Genomic DNA, 22143 nt, shown 5'->3' with positions numbered 1-22143 from the left:
GTCTTTTGTTATTTCTGGTTAAAATCTTTTCACAACATCCAAAATGGGAAAAAGATTTTAATTTTCATGGCAATCATGTTTATATCTAATTTAATTTTTCTGCATTTTCTTGGATTTGTCAAGAAAAGAGAGAAGTTATTTGGGTTATATATAGAGATGGCAAATTTGATTCAACTTTGGGGGTCTCAATTCTCCCCGACCCTAATGAATAAGAGTTTTTTGATAAAAATAAGAAAGAAAATGAGGATGAGAATGAAAAAATTTTTTGTAATCAGGGATGGACCGGGGATGAAGATATATGTGTCCACTCCTCGGTACCACCTCACCCTGCCCTGCCCTGCCTTGTCTCGTTTTATCCTGTCCTTGTCCCTTTTTATTAATATATTTACTTAAAATACTAATATATTTTTATAGTTTAAATTATTTATGTTTTTCAAATTTATTTAGGTTTTTATTGTACATATTAAGTGATTAATATATTATATTTGTGATATTTAAAATAGTGGATTAATTTTAATTTTACTTAATTTTGTTATTTAATATATTTATATTATGTTTGAAAGATATAAAATAGAAAATTTTTTTTATAGGTACATGGAGATGATTTTTTCCAGTGAGAAAAAAAATTTTTCTTTATGAGAATAGGATGAAAACTTATTTTCATATTAAAAAATTTTAACCTTAATCTAACCCTTAAATATTTAAATTGATTCAATCTGATCTAAATTGACTTAAAATTATCTATTATTTTTACTCTTTAAAATGTTTTTAATATTTAAATTTCTTTATCAAATTACTCTAATTTATTATTAATAAAACACACAATATAACATTTTGTTTTGTTTATAAATTGATTAAAAATTATATACTAAAACCTTTGAAACACATCAATAATCTGATTAATTAAATCATATTTTTACTACTTAATAATAAAATAAGATATTTAAATAAAAATAAAAAATATTTAAATTCTATCAGGTTACTTTCGTATTAATCTTAGTATTATCATATATATAATTTTAAATTATATTAGATTGATCAAAAATAAATTTTGTATTAAAAAAATAAAATCGTACTCTTTTTTTTTTAGCCAAGAGTCTTAAAAATATAACAAACATAATTATTTTATTCGTCACTTTAATAATTCGATTGTATTGAATTCATGAATAAAATATTATCTACAAAATTCCATTTTAAATTTGAGCTTGCAAGTTTCCATATTTTATATTTTTTATTTAAAAATACCAAAATAGTCAGATGGGGCCACGTGTTGACCCAGTACAACCAATCCCAACACCCTTACAAAAAGAAGCATCACACAGTATAAATATTCACACATAAGCATAAATAAATAGATAAGCAAAATTACAAATAGAAATTCGGTGAGAGAAAGAAAGCAAGCACAAGCCAGCCTTGACCTCAGCCCATCCGCCTCTTTCTCTCGACACAGGTCAAGCCATATTATTGCTTCTCACCACCTTCTCTTCTGCACAAATCACCACCACCACCACCGCCAACGATCCTTTTCTTCGTTTTCTACATACGCAGATTCTCACTTTTTGAAATTTTCAAATACACCCCCAACAGTATCACACATCTTATTCCATAATGCCAGCTCAGAAGCGGTCTTACGATAACTCCTCCATTCCCGCTCCTGACGACGCTTTTGATTCCCCGCCACGTCACCACTCCAACAACAACCACCACCACCATGCCGAAACTAGTGCTGCAGGGGCAGCTGCTGCTGATGTGGATGGTAGCGGTACGTATAGTGTGATTATGTTATTGTTATTATTTTTATTCTCCTGGGAGAGTGAAACCGTGACTCTGCGTAATTGTGAGTTCGTGTGTGCATTTTGCTTTGGGTTTTGATCCTCGTTTTTGGTTTTGTTTGTCTTGTTATCAGAATCTGATCGAAGCTCTTCGTCTGGTGACGAGGCAAAAGACGAGTGAGTTGGTTTCTTCTTTTTTGTTACCTTTACTCGTTTTCTGAGCTCGATTGCGCGATCTGCATGTTCTGTGTTTTCTGTTTCTTGCATTTACGCCTACTTTCAAGGAACTTCAATATGGGTTTCGTGGGCTATAATTTGTGGCTCTATTTTGTGCTCGCTTGCGCTCGTTGAAGGCGGGCAGAGCTTAGTTTTTGTGTAGAACGTAATAGTATGCCTCAAAGTTTGTTTTGGGATTGGTTATGTTGCTTCAACTTAGCGGTTGAATTTTGCATGGAGTGGTTGATTAGAAGTGCTGTAGTAGCGTAACGGCCGGGTTGCGTTTGAGGCGTGGGTAAATCCTTGTACATCGAGTTAAGCTTGGTTTGGTAACGCATTTTACTGAGCGGAAGGTAATTATGTTGTTGTTTTAGTCAATCGAGATGTCACAGTAATAACGCTGCTCATTTTATCGATTCTTGGGCCACAGTGTTGGCTCCTGTGGCTCAAGATCCATTGGGACGTTACTGTGGTGAGTTTTTGCTTTTCTCGAAAGCCACAGTTGACTTCAGTGGTAATCGATGCATAGTCTGATCATGTCGATCACTAAGCGTGTTTTATTCTGCTAAGCATGTGTTTTTTCAGTTACTTGGTTCATGGAATCTTGTCTAATTCACACACCTGCTAATGAGTTCTAGAATGCATACTATGTATAATAAGAAAAGTGATAGTTACATTGGTGAACCTATAAGTTAATCGTCAGTCTCTGATATGCTAATATGGTTGCATTGGTGTTTGTTTGCAGGTTTGTCCTAGTAAAGTTGTCTGATATACGCAAGGAAGTGCAATGTCCTATATGTCTGGGTAAGATTCTAGTATGATTAGTTAACTATGTTTACTTTCTACGTACTAATAAATTCTATATTGCCACTATTTAATTCTGCTATATGTTCTATGAAAACTTTTATTTGGGTGTCCTCCTAGGCTTATATATAAGTTTGGGTTCTTTTAGGACTCATAATATTCTATTATGGAATGTAATTCAATAGTTATAGACACATGTATTAGTTTGGTAATAATGAGTCAGAGCTTCTATCGTAGTATTGAATCATTGAGATTTAACTTTCCTGTAATGATATATTGCTATAATCTCAAGGATTCTGTTGCATACAAGTTACATAAATATGTTTTTAGTTTGGCTTAGCCCTTAATCTGAGACATACAACATGGACCTTTTGTATTTGGTGACTCTTCAGAAACCAAATAAGTTTATTAGTTTCAATCATTTAGAAGCATTTTTAAAAGGCGTAGGCCTCAACTGTCAGATACACTGGAGATCTCTGGACTGGTCACTGGTGTTATTGCCATTTTAATGAAAATCTTAAATTGAAATTGCAGTTTCAGCTCGCTGGCTTGTAGCTTTACATTTGTTTTGTATAACTCGGAGTTTGTATTATTTTCCCTCAAGTAGACGAGATGATTAATTGAAACAAGAAAAGTTCCTATACAGTTTCCCTCAAGGATACTTATAGAACAAAGTTTGAATTGGTCTTAGATACTGATCAGGTTGGTCTTTGCAATAGTGTGTAGTTTCCTCAATCAGGTTGGTCTTAGATACTGATCATAAGTATTTATTGAATGTTGTATAACCCACTGAGTAGCAGATTACATTCTATCCACAAAATTTTGCGTAGTCTTCATGTGGGTTTATAGATTTGCCAATTATTGTGACTGATACAAAGTCATGGATTGTCCATAATCTCTTAATTATTCTATGTATATAGCTTTTGACTTAGCTCACAGCCAATTATCTCCTAATATGTTAAACAAGGTTCTGAGTTGGTATTACTACAACTTAGGCCTTAATATATTATCTCACCCTTTTTCCCCATCTTTTGAGATTTTAAGTATTCAAACACTTTTGAACAATTAGATGAGGGGGTTCTGTTAGAACTATTAGAATAGGATATTAAAATATCAGTGTTACCCAATAGCAGGTTGTTAGGTCAAATGTTTACTGGGCATAGTAATAGAGCTCAAATTCTCAAGTTGGATCTCGCATATGTTTCAATTCACTTGTTCAAACCTCTTTGGATTTGTTTTCTTTGCTCAACAGACTCTGAATCCATTGTGACTTAGCAATTGGATTCACATTAAACATGATGGGTCTGATCTACATATATATAATGTTGTGGGCATTTAGCTAATTGGCTAATAGCAAACAGAAAATATGCAGATTCAATGTTCTACAGACATAGTTTACCTAATTATAGTTCTTTTATGTCCCTCTGCTCTAAGAGCTGCTGGTTATGCTATATTCAACTGTATTTTGTTGGTAAACTCTGTCATATCTTTGCTCTTCTTATCCATGATTAGCACTTTTCTTTCCCAGTTTAAAATTCTTTAGCAATTCACATGCTTCTCTTGTCAGTCTTTATTAGGGTACAAGACAATTTAGTTGGTTCAAACTTGAACAGTATTTTCTTGCACTTACTCATATTTCTTTAACAGATTATTTATTTGAGCCCGTTTTATGTTTTACAAATAAATCAAGTTAAACAGAATAAAATGACTTGAAAACCAAAATTTGCATCATAATTATTATTACAACACTTTCTAATGTCCTCTGTTAAGCACCGATGTAACCATTTAAATGATGGATCTATTTGAATAGTTCATTGACTATCTGCATGGACACTGATTCATTTTGTGATGGGAGTGCAGGCAATGAGCTTTTAAGTTCTTCAGCTGATATGTAAAAGTTACATAACGTCTTTTGTTCTGAGCATTGATGCATAAGTGTGAATTCTGGAAAATTATTGATTTCCATTCTTTGTGTATAGGGATCATTCGCAAAACACGGACGGTTATGGAATGCCTGCATCGTTTCTGCAGGGAATGCATTGACAAAGCTATGAGAATGGGGTATGATCAAAGTATTTACCTTCTCTTTGTTCATTTTCTGAATAACTGAGTTTACATATACCTGCCAGTTTTGCTTTGAGGTGATCTTACTTAGTCAAGTTCAAATGTGACTTGTAAGAGTTAGAGATTTCTTTTATTGAGTATGCTAATAGAAATTCACTGCAGGAACAATGAATGTCCTTCCTGCCGCACACATTGTGCTAGTCGTCGCTCTTTGAGAGATGATCTAAACTATGATGCCTTAATTGCGGCTTTGTATCCAGATATTGACAAATATGAGGAAGAGGTATAAATTAATTTATTTATTGCATTTCACAATATGAATTTGATCCTTATTTAGTTGAAACTCAAGCTTTCATCTTGAATACCTGGTTTAGGAATTGGCTTTCCATGAAGAAGAGACAACTCGCAACAAACAGGTGAGATATTTGGTTATGAGTTCATGTTTATAGGCAGAGGAATTGTTCTCCTTTTATTCCTCTAAATGCTTGTGTAAGCTCAAAAGGGATGTGTGTTTTATTTGTATGTTGTGATTACATGCCCACTTTTCTTTTCGTTGGGCTTTTCATGCATCCTCAAGGAATAGTAGTAATTTCTCTAAAGAAAGCAAAACAGTTGAAATGCTTAAGTGATTATTTGTCCTGTGCATTGAATCCACTGATTGACATTTAAACTTTCAGAATTATAAAATCTCAATTTGAACAATGCCAGCCTTTATTTTTGAATGTAAACCCTTAGGTTATTTTTTGTATAAAGCACACTGGAATATTTTGCACCATATTTTAACCATTTGGTTTTAGGTTTTATGGTTGGTATTCATTGTGCAGTTATATAAATGTCCCCATTCACTCTCATGTTATTGCTTGAAGCCATTAAGTTTTTAGTTTCTTCAAATAGATCCAAGCTTCCATTGCACAAACTTTCCAGCGGCAAACAGAAGCTCTTAGCCGTAAACGGCCTGCTAAAGCCACAGCAGCTGCATTTGTGAGGAGATCAAATGGTCGTTATCGAGATACTCCTCTGGGGAAGAGGAGAAACTATCGAACAACTGAACTTCAAGGATCTGATGATAATGAAGATGCAAATGGAGAAGCAGACAATAATTCATCTTCTGCCGATGAACGCTCTACAGAAGTTAGATTGAAGAGAGCCAAGAGATGGGTTGGAGCTCGGTTTTCTCAATCTTCAGTTGCTGGTAGCGCTGATGGAGGTGGTGATGAAAATGACTCTGAAGTCTATAGAGAAACCATGGGTGCAACTGCTGGACTCATTGGCCCTTCAGAAAGGCTTGCCTGGGGCAAAGGTGGCATGCGGTCTCACACACGACATGGCAGTGTGAGTGGTGGCAATGGTAAGAATGCTCGGAACAGCCGCCTCTCTAAAATAGTTGATTTTCTCCACAACTTGGATGAAAAAGATGACAAGGTAAGGTTGACTTTTTCTTGGTGGTGGTGTTATTAATATGATTAGAAATCTTGCTTATTTGTTGATTTATTGATGAAAGCTATTGACCACACTGAATTCAGATCTATTTTTTTCATCCATAGGCATACTATTTGCAGCTTCTTTATGATTGCTTTTCATGAGATCATCAGTTTATCATTGTTTCTCACGGTTCTCATTTATCCTTTACCAACATGATTTGTTCAATGACCACTCTGTCTGTTTCAGTTGGATATCCACCTCAGGCTTGTTTCTTTTGATGAACAAAGAATCCCAAATTTGCAACAGCCATTCCTGTGCTGCAGGCCTATGTTGTCTGTGAGGGACTTACGTCAGGTAGTACTTCCATCCTTAGTTTAATTTTCAATTTAACGGCACTTTGATCCAAATTTGAAATCATTTTCTCTTTACAACTGAAATTGATTTTCAATTGCCTGTTTGTGAAGTATATTGCTCTCCACACTGCATTGCAAGCCGATGAAATTGAAATATATTTGGTAAAAGAGTTGCATACCAAACTCGACCTTCCAACTTCTGCAAACTCTCCAACTTCCAACCCTGGTGTTATAGATCTGCGCAAAGATAAGCTGCAAGTTTTAAATGAGCAAGAAACTTTGGCAGGGCTTAGAACACAAAATTTCAGCCAAGGGCAACTGGTGAGCTCTCAGCCAGATTAACTCCAATTCATAGATTTCTGCATACAATTCAAATTTTCAACACATCCACCGCAAAGCATGCAAATATAGTAGTGCTATTCTGTTTTAGTCATTGTTTCATAGTTGATTACTAAAGGTATTCCTTTTATCTATGCTTTTCTCAGCTTCTGGCATATCAGAAAAATTTGTCGAACTGAAATTGGTGATGGACATTATTGCTGGATTTGTCATCAAGAAGTAGCTGTTAATGGTGTTTTTACAAAGTAAAAGAATATAAGACTTTATACTTAAAACAGGGATCACAGGCAGGTTTCTATTCCTCTAAAATAATTCATGTTATTATAAGTGAGAGAGGTTTTAGATAATCAAAGGTACACGTAGAGTGTTTGAGAAGAAATCATTAGTGTTGTCATCAAAGTTGCTTGTTGTAACTGATATTATATCATCGTGCACATAATATATTTTGTTTTATGAAGAGGCAAGTTGATCAAGTCCTATCTGATTAACTGAGGACCTCCATTGGAATATTACCCTTTTGTTCTGAAACTTGGGATTGTCCAGCAGCACTGCTTAATCCATAAAAGAGCAACTTTTTAGATCTATTTATAGCCACTGAAAGTGCCTTGAAAACAATTTGAACTGATGATATTATTAACAAATCACTTACCCATTGTACTTCCTTACCTTATCCTAACTCCAGTAGCAATGGTTCACGCATTATCAGAAGACAAACCAAACTTGATATTTTATTATTAGACGAACACGAGTTCAGTTTGATTGTATACATGTATAGCTTTGATGTTCAAGGGCTGAGTGGTGATCTTCCTGAGCTTGCCAAGGTTACGTTCAGGGTGAGGGCGCCATCGTAGGAAAGCTTATCTAGTTCCTCTCTTCTTGTTCATACAGAAACACTTTGTCTATGTTATGGTAATATTTTCATACCATATATGAAAATAAATATTTTTTCAATATTTTTTCATTGTTGATATTGTAATATTTGTAAATACAATTCAAGAAATTTCCATTACAGATAATTATCTCCTTTTTCTAACTAGATGACAAATTAATTCGGCTAATCTAAATCCTCAGAGATTGGTTAAGAGTCAAAATAAATCAAATAAACTGTTTTAATGCCGAATACCAAGCAATAGGAAACACTGAAGCCTCACATTTTGCATATGGTGAACTAAGAAAATGACATGATATAACTGAGATAAGATAACAATACCAGCCAACCTTCTCGAACGTACCAGCGCTTGAACTGTTTTTGGACATGTTTCTGCAAAACTACAAATGAAATAAGGCAAATGCACTGCTGACAAACTTCCGGCATTAGAGGATTATTCTATTGAATTTTACCAGTCACCTGTTGCTAATCTTAAGACACCTGTATAATCAGCTTTATTATTTTACTTCTACTTCATTGATCACATTAACCAGTATATAAGCTGTGGAACCTGGTAAATGAATATTGCAGCATCATCATCAATGGCGAACCTCCCTCGAAACAGGATTTCAATCGATGCTGCAGCGGATAGCAGTTTCGTTGATTCACCTTCCTTTGATGATCTTGTTTGTATTCAAGATCAGAAATCAAAGTCTGCTTCTGCAAACCAAACTGACAAACACGATATACAGTTTAAGTTCACTCATAACAAGAGTTCCCAGGACCCCAATACTCAGCTCCAATTGCAGGACCTTATATGTCAAGCGAAGCAGTCTGAGACGAAGAACAGCCCTGCTACAAACAAAATCAGAAAGTGAGAAACCAAGGTAAAAAGGAGCGCTCTGGAAAGAGTTCATTTGGTCAAAAATTGTTTCAGTCAGTTGTCTCACCATGCAGGCAATGTCGTGCCCACCAGCCAACCACAAAAGATCATACCACCCAACCAAAAAAGTTGTAGAAACCAGAAACTTTTCTTTCCATTCTTTTAATCACAACTGAATTTTCTAGTGATTCATTTGTCAAAGAGTGGGTATTTGTTGTAAGACTTAAATTCAGACTATTGCAGTTTTATTTCCTAGGTCCAGCCACTTCAGCATTTACAAGAGCAGTAAAATGGTCACTAACTGTTATACAGTTCTACTACACCTTACTGAATCGTTCAATGAACACAAGATACTGTAATAGAGCAGATACATCTTACAATGTCTCCAAATATATTTGGATATAAAACTCTTTTTGGTTCTAATCTCAGAGTCTCAATATCAGTATTCCACATTGTTAGGACCCAATTTCAAAGACGAGAATCATCTTTGTCGATTGGTCTAGACGAAAACTCATCTTCTCCGGGAGAAGTGAGAGAGAGAGGGTCGGAGGGTATTGGTTGTCTAAGAGGGAGAGAATTTTCCAAAAAATCGAAACCTTTGGGAGGGGGGAGAATACAACTTTTTAAAGTTTAATTATGAGGAAAAATTTTACCTTTGAAACTAATAAATTTAATCAACTTTAACCGTTTATAGACGAGTGATTAAATTTTTGAAATTTTATAGGTGAAAGTTTAGAAATGCTCTATAATTTTTGTGTGGGAGTACTCTTTTGGCCTATTTCAAACTGACATGGTCCATTGCAAAAATTTCTTGTGAAAATTCTATCGCCTATGAAACAATTTCATAAATAAAGAGAGAGAATAAAAAAGGTCACACATGAAGATATTAATGTCCTTCAATGTTAATCTTAACCGTCAAAATTGACGGACGGTAGAAAAATGAAAATTTCAAATTAAAAAGTAAAAAAATAATTACAGCAAAATTTGGGTGAAGAATGGTGATCTGCCTTAAAATATGGGCAAATTGTAACTAGACATGGACACCATTTACTCGGGAAATTATATTCCAACTTATCCCTCAACAGTGAACGCCACTCAGTCCCATTGACCCAATTTCCGGTTACGTTGCTTAACTCCGTACAGAATGCTTCCCGATGATTACGTAAATTTCTTGTTAGCCGGGGAATTTTGTTTGTTCACCGCGAACTTTTCGCTGTAGTTGTCGTCTCAAAACGAAAGTATATATAACTACGTAGAAATGGCAAAAAATACCAAAAATTATAAAAGTTCAACAACAATTTTTTGTTCAAGTTTTAATTTAATTTAAAAAATATATTTATAATAAATAAAAAATATAAATATTTATTTATGAATTAATTATTATTAAAATTGTTAATTTGAAATAAAGATAAAATTGTTATTTCACTTTTATAAATTTTAAAATATTAAAATTTATACATTTCTTTTCTTAGTTTAAAAAATTAATAATTTTTTCTCATAATTAAACTTTAAAAAATTCTTTTTTTTTTCTTTTTAGATTTCATATCTAATATCTTAGGAAATTTGATTAGTGATCTAGAAGAAGTGATGAATGATGTCATTTTATTGTTGAGTTTAAACGACATGATGAAAGATGATGTTTCGTTATTGAGTTTAGATGATACAACATGGTTGTGGGTGGCCATTCTTCATCGTCCTTCGTAATTAGATTTGAAAGATGGGTGGAAAGTGCCTACTGTCTATTAAAATGGTAGTGGTTAAAGAAAGAAAACAAACCCTAAAAATGTAATCTGAACTTTTCAAACTTTGATAATATAGTGAAATGTTATTTTTTAAAACTTGAAGGAAAAATGATATAAATTTTAAGATTTTAGAGTTTATAGGTAAAATAATAATTTTATCTTTATCTTTAACTGAAAATTTTGATAGTAGTTAGTTTATGATAGGTGTTTGAGTTTTTTATTTATTACAAATATAATTTTGAGATTAAAATAAAACTTGGGTGGAAAATTGTCGTTTTGCCAAATTATAATCACCATTACAGAATAAGAGTAATGATGCACATTTACCGTCCGATTAAGTGTCTATGAACATTTATGAACCTGACACTTACATTAGCACTTGCTCTTTCCACAGGTAGTCCACAGCCAAACGAAAAAAAAAAAATATAATTTATCATGAAATACAACTGTTTTTTATTTTTTAAGTGAAATGCAACTGTTTACCTGTACTCCTTTCCAGTCTTCACTCTCAAAAGGCAAAGCAAGAGCAAAGATTGATAGATAGATTGTGAAATGAAGCTGTAGAGACTGGAAAAAAGGAAAGCAAGTGAGCGAAAGAATTCTTAAACTAAAATGCTAAGATTTACTCTCGTATGGCTTCTTGTTTTCTGTTCGGTGTTGGATACTTGTTCAGCTCGACGTGGTTAGTTTTTGCACCATTCTACCTGTTTTTGTAAGATTAATTTGAGATTCGAACTAGGTTTTTGCATGTGAGTTGATCTCGCGGTTTGATTAATTGAGTGATGAGTTGATATCTCACGATTGAGCGTTCGTTTATGTGAATGAGTTGATGCTCTCTTTTTAAAAAAAAAAAAATTTAAATTGTTATTTTATCTGTTGAGAAGGTGTTTTGGCTTTTGTTTTCTCGGAAAACATGCAAATTGTAAAATTAATTTTAGAGATGGAAAATTTTCGAATTTGAATGTATTCTATTGTTTTGAAAATTTTTTAACTGTGCTGTTTGGAACAGATGAACGAGATAACTTCAGTTTGGATCTGTTTCGTTTGCTGATATAATGTAGTTTCAAAGAATATATATTACAAACAAAAGAAAGAAACTAGAAAAAATGTAACAAGCAACTCAACTGTGCTGAGCCTAATTTGATTATGTGGTCATTGATATATTTGACCCGAGCTTACATTATTTATTGCAATACCATGGAAGCATGACCGAATAATAAAAAAAAGAGCTTTTGAAAGATTAATGTATTCCTTCTGTCTTCCAGCTTGCCTGGATGCTTGGTGTTGTTAAGACATTGTTTTGAAATCCATTTAGCCAGACCTTTACAAGAAGTTGGACACCGTAATGAGTTCTCATTGTCTATTTAGTGCAAAAGTAAGAAAGAGAATGTATGATTTTCTTATATATGTTCTTTTTTGAATTGAAGTCGTTAACTACTAAAGTGAATTTTATGAAAGTCGGCAAAATTCCATATATGACAACCATATTGTACCATTCTCATATTGGGGATTCATCTTAGTGCAACATCATAAGTGAGGTGTTAGGCAGTAGTTCATGGCCTCAGTGTATCCAACACGCTGCAAGCTGTTTGCAAATGTAGAATGATTTAAGTCTTGGTCTCAAACTTATGCTAACAAAAGACAACTGTACTGTTATGCTTTAAATATTTATTCTTCATACTTTGTGTCATGCTTATGAAACATGTTTTCTAATTTCAGCACCTTTTGCAATGCGAATAAGCTGTGGAGCTCGTCAAAATGTCCATTCTAAGCCTACAAATACACTGTGGTATAAGGATTTTGCATATTCAGGAGGCATACCAACTAATGCAACACGTCCTAGTTCAATCACTCCTCCTCTTGAAACACTTCGCTATTTTCCTCTATCTGAAGGTCCTGAAAATTGCTACATAATTAACAGAGTGCCAAAGGGACATTACAATGTGAGAACCTTCTTTGGATTGGTTAAACTGCCTAATTTTGACACTGAACCTCTGTTTGACATATCAGTTGAAGGCACCCAAATTTATTCCTTGAAATCAGGTTGGCATGGCCACGATGACCAAGCATTTGCTGAAGCCCTTGTGTTTCTTACAGATGGCACTGTCTCTATATGCTTCCATAGCACTGGTCATGGAGATCCAGCGATCCTTGCACTTGAAATTCTTCAAGTTGACAGTAAATCATATTACTTTGGTCCAGAGTGGGGTGAGGGTGTTATCCTCAGAACAGTCACAAGACTGAGTTGTGGTAATGGGAAACCAAAGTTTGATGTAGATTATAAAGGGGATCATTGGGGTGGGGATAGATTTTGGAGTCCCCTTCAAACTTTTGGTCAGAGTTCTGATCAAATCAGGTCTACTGAAACTACCATTAAACAGAATGCAAAAGCCCCGAACTATTATCCGGACGCTCTTTATCAAACTGCTCTTGTTAGCACTGATAGTCAGCCAAAATTGGCTTATATGATGGATGTGGATCCCAACAAAAACTATTCAGTTTGGTTACACTTTGCAGAGATTGATGATAAAGTCAGAACCACAGGGGAAAGGGTATTTGATATCCTGATAAATGGTGATATTGCATTTGAAGATGTAGATGTTGTAAAAATGAGTGGGGGTCGGTATACAGCACTTGTGCTTAACACAACTGTTGCTATTAATGGGAGAACTTTAACCATCAGTCTGCAGCCTAAGGGGGGAAGTCATGCCATAATCAATGCCATTGAGGTCTTTGAGGTTCTAGTTGCTGAGTCGAAAACTTTGCCAGATGAAGGTATACGGTCTGTTCTATATTATTTTATCACTAGATTTATCTTTGCTACTACAAAATGCTGATACAGGAATGATGTATGCTAAATATATGCATAAATCTAATTATATGTGTGAGAATACATGTGTGAGCTTGCTACAAGAGCCTATTCACATGTCTTATGGTTCATAGAATTATGACTGCTTAACTGGTTAATGTCTGTTAATTTACTCATAAGACTATGATTGTTAAGTGTTAAGTTCACAATTTCTGTTGTGAAGTCTAGCTTTGTGTATTCTCTTATATATATATATAATGGTATTTTCATACATTGCATCCATAGACCAGACTTTAGGTTAGTATTTATGTCTGGATCAAATTAGTATCTAATTCTCTAGCTAAATTGTTAATATAAGTATAGTCATTATTTTATTATAATAAAAAAAAACTTGTTCCAGTTTCCACGCTGTTTCTGAGGATTTTGCAGTAATTCTTTTTTATTTTAATCTGTGTTAGCCACCAAAAACAATCTTGAGATGACAAACCAAATAAGGCATGAAAAACTAATGTGGGCTAGCCATGAAGGTGAAAAATCATCAGGAAATTTACATTCTCTTATACTGACACTTTAACAAAGTTCTCTGGTTGAACCTCTGAGATCTTGACAACCTTTTTATCAGGAGGTTTAACCATTAACATTTTAAGGAAAATTAACAGCGCAACATCATTACGAGTGATATTAGTGGGTTTAAAGTTTAGCTTAACTCTTTTAATCCTTCAATCATTCAGCTTTTACCAGTTTCTCCTAGGCCAGTTTTGTTCTTTTCTCCCATTGTTAAAACCATTATCTGAAAAAACACAATATTCAAATTATGTTCTTAATTGCTAATCTTCTGTAGACTTGGTTAAAATGGACTTTTTGAGCATCCCTATGAGATTATTAGATCATTTCATTGAGGGAAGCACTTTAAGTAGGCTGGGAACTGGTATAATGAACGAGGTGATACTTTTTATATATATTATTTTGTATATACCTTTGTTTTCTTACTATTAAATATGCATTCAAGATTTCTTTATAATGGGTCATACATTTTTTAATTTGTAAACATCTTAAAATTTTCCTGGCTGAAGCCAGCATCAAGAGTTTTGAACATAATTTAATTACAAACTTCTTTAATTTTTAGTGTCATGCGGTTTCTGTGGATCTGACATGATTTCATGTTATGGCTGAGCAATGAATGTTTTTTTCAATAATTGAAATATCTGTGTGCTGTTTCTGATTTGTTCATCCTTTATTCTAGTGAGAGCTTTACAGACATTGAAGAATTCATTGGGGCTTCCGCATAGGCTGGGTTGGAATGGTGATCCTTGTGTTCCCAAACAACATCCATGGAGTGGAGCAGATTGTCAATTGGACAAAACTAGCAACAAATGGGTCATTGATGGACTGTAAGGGCTTTTATGGAAAGTTTGTATTATATTTGTTGTATTTCCTTTCACTTTTAATAGTTTGAGATCCTCTGTTGCCATTCTGGTTATTTCATGGTTTCTTTTTACTTTTTATTGCTATGCTTTTGATTTTGCCTTGTATTTTGATACGAATCTTAAGAGAAGCACACTTCAAAAGTTAGCTATTGAGATGAGAGAATTCAAGGTCATATAAACTCTATACTAGTTGTCCATACTTTCCAATGTGAGATCCAAGTCTCATACCTTACACTTGGGATCCTAACATACCACTACGTTCTACAACCTTGGTGCCCACTCAAGCTAGCTGTGCACTAGCTCCTTGCTAGCCCTGGCAAACACTGCAATATTGGTGTCACCACCCGTGCCATATGATTGCAATTGGGAGACATGGTGATGACTTTGATACCAAATGATACGAACCTTAGGAGAACAACACCTCAAAAACTAGCTATTGAGATGGGAGAGTTCAAACCCATATAAACTCCACACTAGTTATCCATATTTTCCAATGTGAGATTCAAGTCCCATAGCTTGCACTTAGAATCCTAACATATTTATAATTGGTTAATTCTAAAAGTTTAGATTTCTATTCTTGAATGCTAAAATCTTATTTTTCATGCTACTGCAAAAGGCTTGACAAGTTCGCCATATTGGAAGTTAAAACTTAACTAGAACACAAGTGCCATCTCATAATGTCAGTTACTATTTATTATAGCTCATTTTATTTGTTGCCCCCTATTTGTGTGCAGCTAACAATTTGTTAATTTTTAAATGAGGTGTCTAAAGATTTGGGGTTTCTTTGCTTATGTACAAAGATTTCGCACACTATTCTCTGTCATTGTCATCCCCTTTAGACTTTATATGCTCTCTTTAATAAGCTGTTTCTCTTCATTTCTTCTTTTCATATTGTTCTTTCCATGATGAGGATAGAATGGATTCTCTTTTGAAAGTATGTCAAAACCTTCATCCATGAAAAAAAATTTGTGTTGAAAATTTAGGGGGGGAGGTTGCATTGATTTGTATGAGAGAAGGAGCAATTGGGTGCCCTAATTTGGTTGAAAGGTTGTCACTTTGTCGGTTCAACTTGTCGAGTCAAAATTAAGGATAGCTTAGATTCAAATTGAGTGAGTGTGGTCCAGCTCAAGTTTACAGTTCATTGATAAAACGATTTTGTTTTAACAATTAGTTGACATAGCCTAAATCGAGTCGTGAGCCTAATTCAAATCGAATCAAACCATTCCTTGGCTTGTAAGGTGGACCAAGCCAAATTCCTACTGGCTTGAGTTTGGTTTGCTTTAAAAAACAAATCAATCCTCGACTCAAACTTGGTTTGAATTTGAGATAAGCTGAACCAAGTTGAGCCAGCTTTTGAGACCTAGCTAGCTTGGTTTGGATCTAACCCAAAATTAGCTTATAACTTTGGTTTGTTGTAAGGAAAAAACAAGAGGAAAGTTAACCTTTCTCAGAAACAAACATGAACCTTTTAATTTTCTGTGACATAATCGCAAGGAATTTTGTGTCTCTAAAACAAATTTTCAGCTCTGCACAAAACCAAACCGTATCTACGAATAAACTGAACTTTCATTATATTGGAAAAAGATGTCAGCATTCTTAACTTCTTACACGTCTTCCTATGTCCAAACTACTACCTGCAATGATTTTCCTGAAATGTTTCTTATATCATGCATAGAACTTCTTTTTCCTTTGTATCTCCCCTGAAACTCGGATAAAAGTCACCTACTTCACAGTGGCTATCTGTATGCCTTTTATGAGCAATACTATTCTATCCTTAGTTTTTTAATTTTGATAATATGTTTTTGATAAGTTTTTGGAATTGTTTATGTTTAGATTACTGAGATGAATTCTCTTTTCCATCAATGATGGCAAAGATGTTTTGTTATCTTTACTCATACCTATAAGTTGGTTATTGCCTTGGTCAATTTTTCTTGTTTATACATTCATGTTGTTTGGTCTATGCACTGGATTTCATTTTTTCTTGATCTGAGTTTTTGAATTTCTGTATTCACCGTTGCTCGAAATTTTGAATTGTTAGCATTGTCAATCACTTAAAAATTTACATTTTGGCTAATTAATGTTTTTTCTTTTGATGTCTTCAATCACTTATAAGTATATTTTTGTAACTTAGTGTTTTGCTTCTACTTGATCAGTGGTCTTGACAACCAAGGTCTGAGGGGTTTCTTGCCAAATGATGTATCCAGATTGCGTCATCTACAAAGCATGTAAGTTTATAGCCCATATGTCCTTTTTGTTATACCAAATTGTGTTATTGGTAGCTTCTATGTTGTAATATACGATCTTCATTGTTTCCTTGCACTGGCTCTTGGATTTCTGCTTTTTCTCCAATCCTACTGTAAGTTCACGTATGCAAACTTGGGCATTTGTAGAAATTTGAGTGGAAACAGCATTCATGGAGCTATTCCATCCTCACTTGGAACAATAGCTAGCTTAGAAGTGCTGTAAGTGTGTCCTGAATTCTCTCTCTCATCATTGATTAGGTTTTATTTTCTATACTATTTATCTAGCCACTAGCAAATGATATATCCAAATTTCAGGGACCTCTCATACAATTTCTTAAATGGATCGATTCCTGAAAGCTTAGGAAAGCTGACATCATTACGTAGATTGTAAGATTTGTTAACCTGACACATGAAATCTTATGATACAATAGTGTTCTAACTGAAGTTGGTCTTGATGCAGGAACCTCAATGGCAACTCTCTGTCTGGAAGAGTTCCAGCTGCATTAGGAGGAAGCCTTTTGCATCATAGAGCAAGCTTCAAGTATGTTCCCACCATTATATCTAGCATGTTAATAACTGTAATATAGGTTTACAACCATGAACTTCCCTCATTGTATCGAGGATTACACATTTGTTATCAAGTCATTGAAATACTAATCTCGGACGTTTGCAGCTTTACTGATAATTCAGGTCTATGTGGTATACCTGGCTTGCCTACATGTGAGTTTCGCCTTTCGACTGGGGCAAAGATTGGCATCGGATTTGGTGTTCTCATCATTGTCTTTCTCCTCGTTTTATGTTCAGTAATTTGGTGGAAAAGGCGGCAAAATATTCAACGAGCACAGCAGATTGCTGGTAAATATTCATGATGAATATTTTTTTGGGAACATTATTTTTTTAGAACTTATAATTCCAATAACCTTCTCAAATTAAGTTTGTTTTAAAATAATGTGTATGACATGAGATAGTAATCCTAATTAAGACCTCATAAATCATACCGCTCTCTTCTCAACCACAAAAATTGTGTCAGATTAAGTTTGTTTTAAAATAATGTGTATGACATGAGATAGTAATCCTAATTAAGACCTCATAAATCATACCCCTCTCTTCTCAACCACAAAAATTGTGTCAGACCTTGCAAGGTGCACAAATGCACAAACATCCCTAAAGGTCTGATGTTTTTTGAAGGCAATTTTATGACTCCTTCAACCTTTGTCTTTTTCTGCAGCAAGAGGTGCTCCTTATGCAAAAGCAAGGACCCAATCGTCACATGATATTCAGTTGGCAAAGCATCAGTATCATCACGGTGCTCGACATGCATCAGAGACTGGACCTAGTTTGCTATCATGAATATAGATTGACAATTATTGACCTGTAGTTCTCTTTATGTAAAGTCTGCTCCTGTTTCTGATTCCTGGATTCTGATCTGCTTCCCAACAACCATATATAAACCAACTCTAGATTCGGCTTTGCTTGCCCTCAAACTTGCGGAATTGCTTAATGTTCCAGTAAATATCTGTTTAGTATAGTGAAACCAGACATGCACCTTTAAGAGGTCAGGCACCCCCCCTTGTGGCAGCAATTCTGAAAAGTCAGGTATCTTGTACATTGCTTCAGTTCTTTTCTTCTTTTTGGCTGAATGAATGTTTTCACACTTTGAAGAAACAATGAATATGGAAGTCTTCCTTGTTTCACCTTTTGTTCTTCGTTATGTTGTTTGAAAGGAATACCTATATGTTTATTTTTTGTTCCCAGCTCCATAATGTCAGAACTCAGAAGAAAGGTCTCTTTAAGATGATAGAAGGTTGGTGCTTGTGTCTTCGGTTAGGCTCTAACTCTAAACTCTTTAAATTATAGAAAAGATGTAATCGTACATCATGGATAAACCTTAATATTCTGTTCTATAAATATGTTCCTTCTCTATATTTGTGTAGTCTACCGTTAAGCAGCCTGTATTGATGATACCTTTTAACTTAAGGTGTTCCTAACTCTCACTGAGGGTTTAAGTTGATGTAGTACAAGATTCGAATGTAGATTGGACGTGGAATTAAGAGCTCTTTAAGAAACTCTCCCACTGTAATGTGCATAGGACATATTATGTCATGAATTATTGGGCTCAGTAGCAATTATAATATAGATGGGTCTAAATAAATGGGTACCCAAAAGGTCAGACAGGAGATCAAGAAGCAGAACAGATTTTGGGCCCAAATCTTTCGATAAATATGTGGAACAAAAATCTCTAGTGTAATTCCGCTTCCTGAGAGAAAGCAATTTGTGTCAGAAAAAGAAACCCTAATAATAAATACAAGCAAGTGGTATCAAATAATACTTAGTAAATCAGATACAAAAATTTAGCATGAAAAAAGGCAAAACTTTTCTCTAGTAGGAGTGGTTATAGTTTTCAGTTGACATACACAAGGGAAAGAAAACCCACAGGCCAAAATAAATTGCACTTGAAAATGATGGAAAATCGCACCTGCACAGACACACGTGCCATGATGTAAGCAAAAAAATAAAAAAAATCCCAAATCATGAAAATTATACCTTCACGTGATCATGTGTCAGTGAGTTGCAGGAGTCCTCTTCGGTCATTCACCTACATCACCCGCCAACCACAACCACAGAAACCACCGTACACTTTTACTTTAACCCGCTAAGCCAACATGGGCCACTTTCATTCATGTCCTGCAATCAAAAGCGAGTCAAACACGCCAAATCCCCCCGCCCCGCGCATTTTTTAAGCCCACCTCAAACCCAACCCAACCCGCTCCTGTCTCCTGCGACTCAGACACCTCCTATGTACCCTCCACGTGGGGTCTCTGTAAACTTCATCAGCTATCATCCATTCACTATCCGACACGCCACCCTCTGCTAACTGATCACTTAATCATATGTCTTCTCTTTCTATTATTTTTTCACATTTTTTATTATAAAATGTTTAAACTGTGGCAGGCGCAGCTGAGGAACGCCGTACAAGAAGCATAGGGCTTACGTCATCATCGGCTCGCAGAGTAGTCACATGACGCTCTCCCCTCTCCCCCCCTTCTGCTCTTACGTCTATTCAGGCGGCGGCTCTCTGATTTATAATTTTATTTTATGGTAGGTCCCACTTGCTTTGTTGCTCAACGTCTCGTTTGTATGTCATCAAAGAAATGGGTACCGTTGAATCTGAGTGAAACAAATCGAAGGGTTGAGAATGCGCTGAGCGTTCTTTTTATTAAGGTCTTGCCGTCCAACCGACGATTACGGGTGACCTAGTGGGTCCCTCTCACTTTTTACATCTTCGGCTTTACCCCATCTCTTTTTGCTTTTGTTGACACACACAGACATTAGCATAGACACACTTACTCTCTCTTTGTTTCTGTTGATCGCAATGGCGTCGTCACGTGAAGGACACTACAGAGGGGTTCGCAAGAGACCGTGGGGAAGATACGCTGCCGAGATACGTGACCCATGGAAGAAGACTAGGGTTTGGCTGGGTACATTCGACACACCGGAAGAAGCTGCACTCGCATATGACGGTGCAGCCAGGTCTCTCCGTGGCGCCAAGGCCAAGACGAACTTTCCCCCGCCTGTCACTGCTAATCTCCCGCTCGATCTCAACCTTCCATCTGACATTAATAACAATCATCATCATCATCGGTGGATCAGTACTCCTTCAACTCCATACCATCACCGTCATCAGCAGCGCTTCGCTTTTGGTGAGTTTTTACAAACTGGAGTACTTAAAGAAGTGAACTTTGATGGACAGACATCAGCTTCTGTTAAAAACGTTGACGCTGCCGTTTCTGGCGGCGCACCCATGCCTGAAAATGTCTCCACCGCGTCGTTATTGGGGATTGTGAGACGTGGCTTGCCTATTGATTTGAATGAGCCTCCACCGTTGTGGCTTTGAGCTAGGCTTCCTGTTATAGGCATTTTACGGCGTCTCTTTTCTGCTTCACTTTCATATCACTTTATCCTTTCTTTTGACTACTTCTAGCTATCACCCTTTTTTGTTTATTAAATGTGTACCGTTTTTTCCTTTATTAGAGGAATTAACAACAAAAAGGGAAAAAAAACAAGAAAAAGGATGATCAGAATTAGTAGGAATCTGAGAACTCATTCATGTATATATATATATATGCCTTTGTTTTCTGTTTCTATGAACATTTTGCTCTTTGTTATTTTTGTTTTTCGTAATTCTCCTGCTTTTGTGTTTTGACCTTTAGCCGATGGGATTTAAACGGCCGGTGATATTATCATTCTTTCTTCCTAATTTTCCGACAGCTTTGATTCCTTTGACCCACTGCCCTGATATTTGGACGATGGATTTGCCAAACCTAAAACACAAGCATTCTGGATTTTTAAGGTACAAAAACGCCGGTTCCACGCGCTGGTTACGAACGCGCCGTTATTGACTGTTTGTGCTGTCTGTAAAAACGTAGTCTTTTGTTATGGGACAATGCGACGCAAGCGTGTGTGTTTAGCATTCCTTTTTCAGTTTTATAGTCCAGAGATCTGGTTCTGATAAACTTGTCAGCGTACAAATTTTCCCAAGTGTATGCCCACGGTCGCTTTGAGCGCGTGTAATTTTATCAGTAAGTTACCAAAATACCCTTGTTCTTGCAAATATTTTTCAAAACAAATTCCGTCCTTATTTATTTGTTTTTAATATTGAAATATAAAATACAAATAGGCCTTTAATTATGGTAATATAATAATAATAATAATAATAATATATATATTATTATGAATGGATAAATACTAAGAAATTGTAATTTAATATATTATTTATAAATTAAAAAATTATTTTATTCATGCATATATTACTGTAACAGTTACGTATCCTTATATCCTATAAAATAATAATATTATATATAAACGTCTAAATTTTTATATAAATAATTATATGTTGTTTAACGATGAAATAATATAATATTAAATTATTATTTATATATAAAATTATAATTTGATTGAAGGGATAAAAAAGAAGGGTGCGGAAGAGGCGCGTAGGTAATGTTAGAATTGGGAAGAAATGCCTCCGCTCCGCCTATAACTATTTTCTTGGAAGATGTGGTCCACTAGGTTGAAAAAAACTTTGTAATTATGAACAAGATAATGTCCTTCTCTTCCCCTTTAGCCCCCAGATGTACTGTACTGTACTGTTCTGTGCGGTGCGGTCCTCCCCCTACCTCTCAGAGCCTCCCCTCTCAGACTCA

The 22143-nt window shown here is 35.1% G+C and overlaps 3 protein-coding genes across 4 annotated transcripts; all 3 read left to right on the top strand.

Moving 5' to 3' along the window:
- The first annotated feature begins 1364 nt into the window (after positions 1-1364).
- LOC123230266 (putative E3 ubiquitin-protein ligase RING1a) lies at positions 1365-7482 on the top strand. Its single transcript, XM_044656404.1, has 10 exons — positions 1365-1762; positions 1907-1949; positions 2734-2792; positions 4772-4853; positions 5019-5139; positions 5231-5272; positions 5751-6278; positions 6525-6632; positions 6743-6952; positions 7117-7482. The coding sequence occupies exons 1-10, from the start codon at positions 1609-1611 to the stop codon at positions 7147-7149; spliced, it is 1380 nt and encodes a 459-aa protein (XP_044512339.1). The 5' UTR covers positions 1365-1608; the 3' UTR covers positions 7150-7482.
- A 3434-nt stretch (positions 7483-10916) lies between these two features.
- Positions 10917-18865, top strand: LOC123193404 (receptor-like protein 4). Of its 2 annotated transcripts, XR_006497085.1 has the most exons (10): positions 10917-11145; positions 12183-13238; positions 14516-14663; positions 16853-16924; positions 17090-17161; positions 17258-17329; positions 17403-17483; positions 17616-17797; positions 18171-18538; positions 18698-18865. XR_006497085.1 is itself a non-coding variant. In XM_044606383.1 (9 exons), the coding sequence occupies exons 1-9, from the start codon at positions 11076-11078 to the stop codon at positions 18290-18292; spliced, it is 1875 nt and encodes a 624-aa protein (XP_044462318.1). In that variant the 5' UTR covers positions 10917-11075; the 3' UTR covers positions 18293-18636. The 2 variants fall into 2 exon arrangements, 1 of the variants encoding a protein (XP_044462318.1); XM_044606383.1 differs by lacking the exon at positions 18698-18865 and having other exon boundaries at positions 18171-18636.
- A 988-nt stretch (positions 18866-19853) lies between these two features.
- Positions 19854-21554, top strand: LOC123193405 (ethylene-responsive transcription factor 12-like). The gene has a single exon (XM_044606384.1). The coding sequence runs from the start codon at positions 20316-20318 to the stop codon at positions 20835-20837; it is 522 nt and encodes a 173-aa protein (XP_044462319.1). The 5' UTR covers positions 19854-20315; the 3' UTR covers positions 20838-21554.
- The last annotated feature ends 589 nt before the right edge of the window (positions 21555-22143 follow it).

The sequence above is a fragment of the Mangifera indica genome, chromosome 12 (assembly GCF_011075055.1).
Source record: "Mangifera indica cultivar Alphonso chromosome 12, CATAS_Mindica_2.1, whole genome shotgun sequence".
NCBI lineage: Eukaryota > Viridiplantae > Streptophyta > Magnoliopsida > Sapindales > Anacardiaceae > Mangifera > Mangifera indica.
Note: the sequence above shows the minus strand (reverse complement) of the source record. Positions and strands in the feature narration are given on the sequence as shown.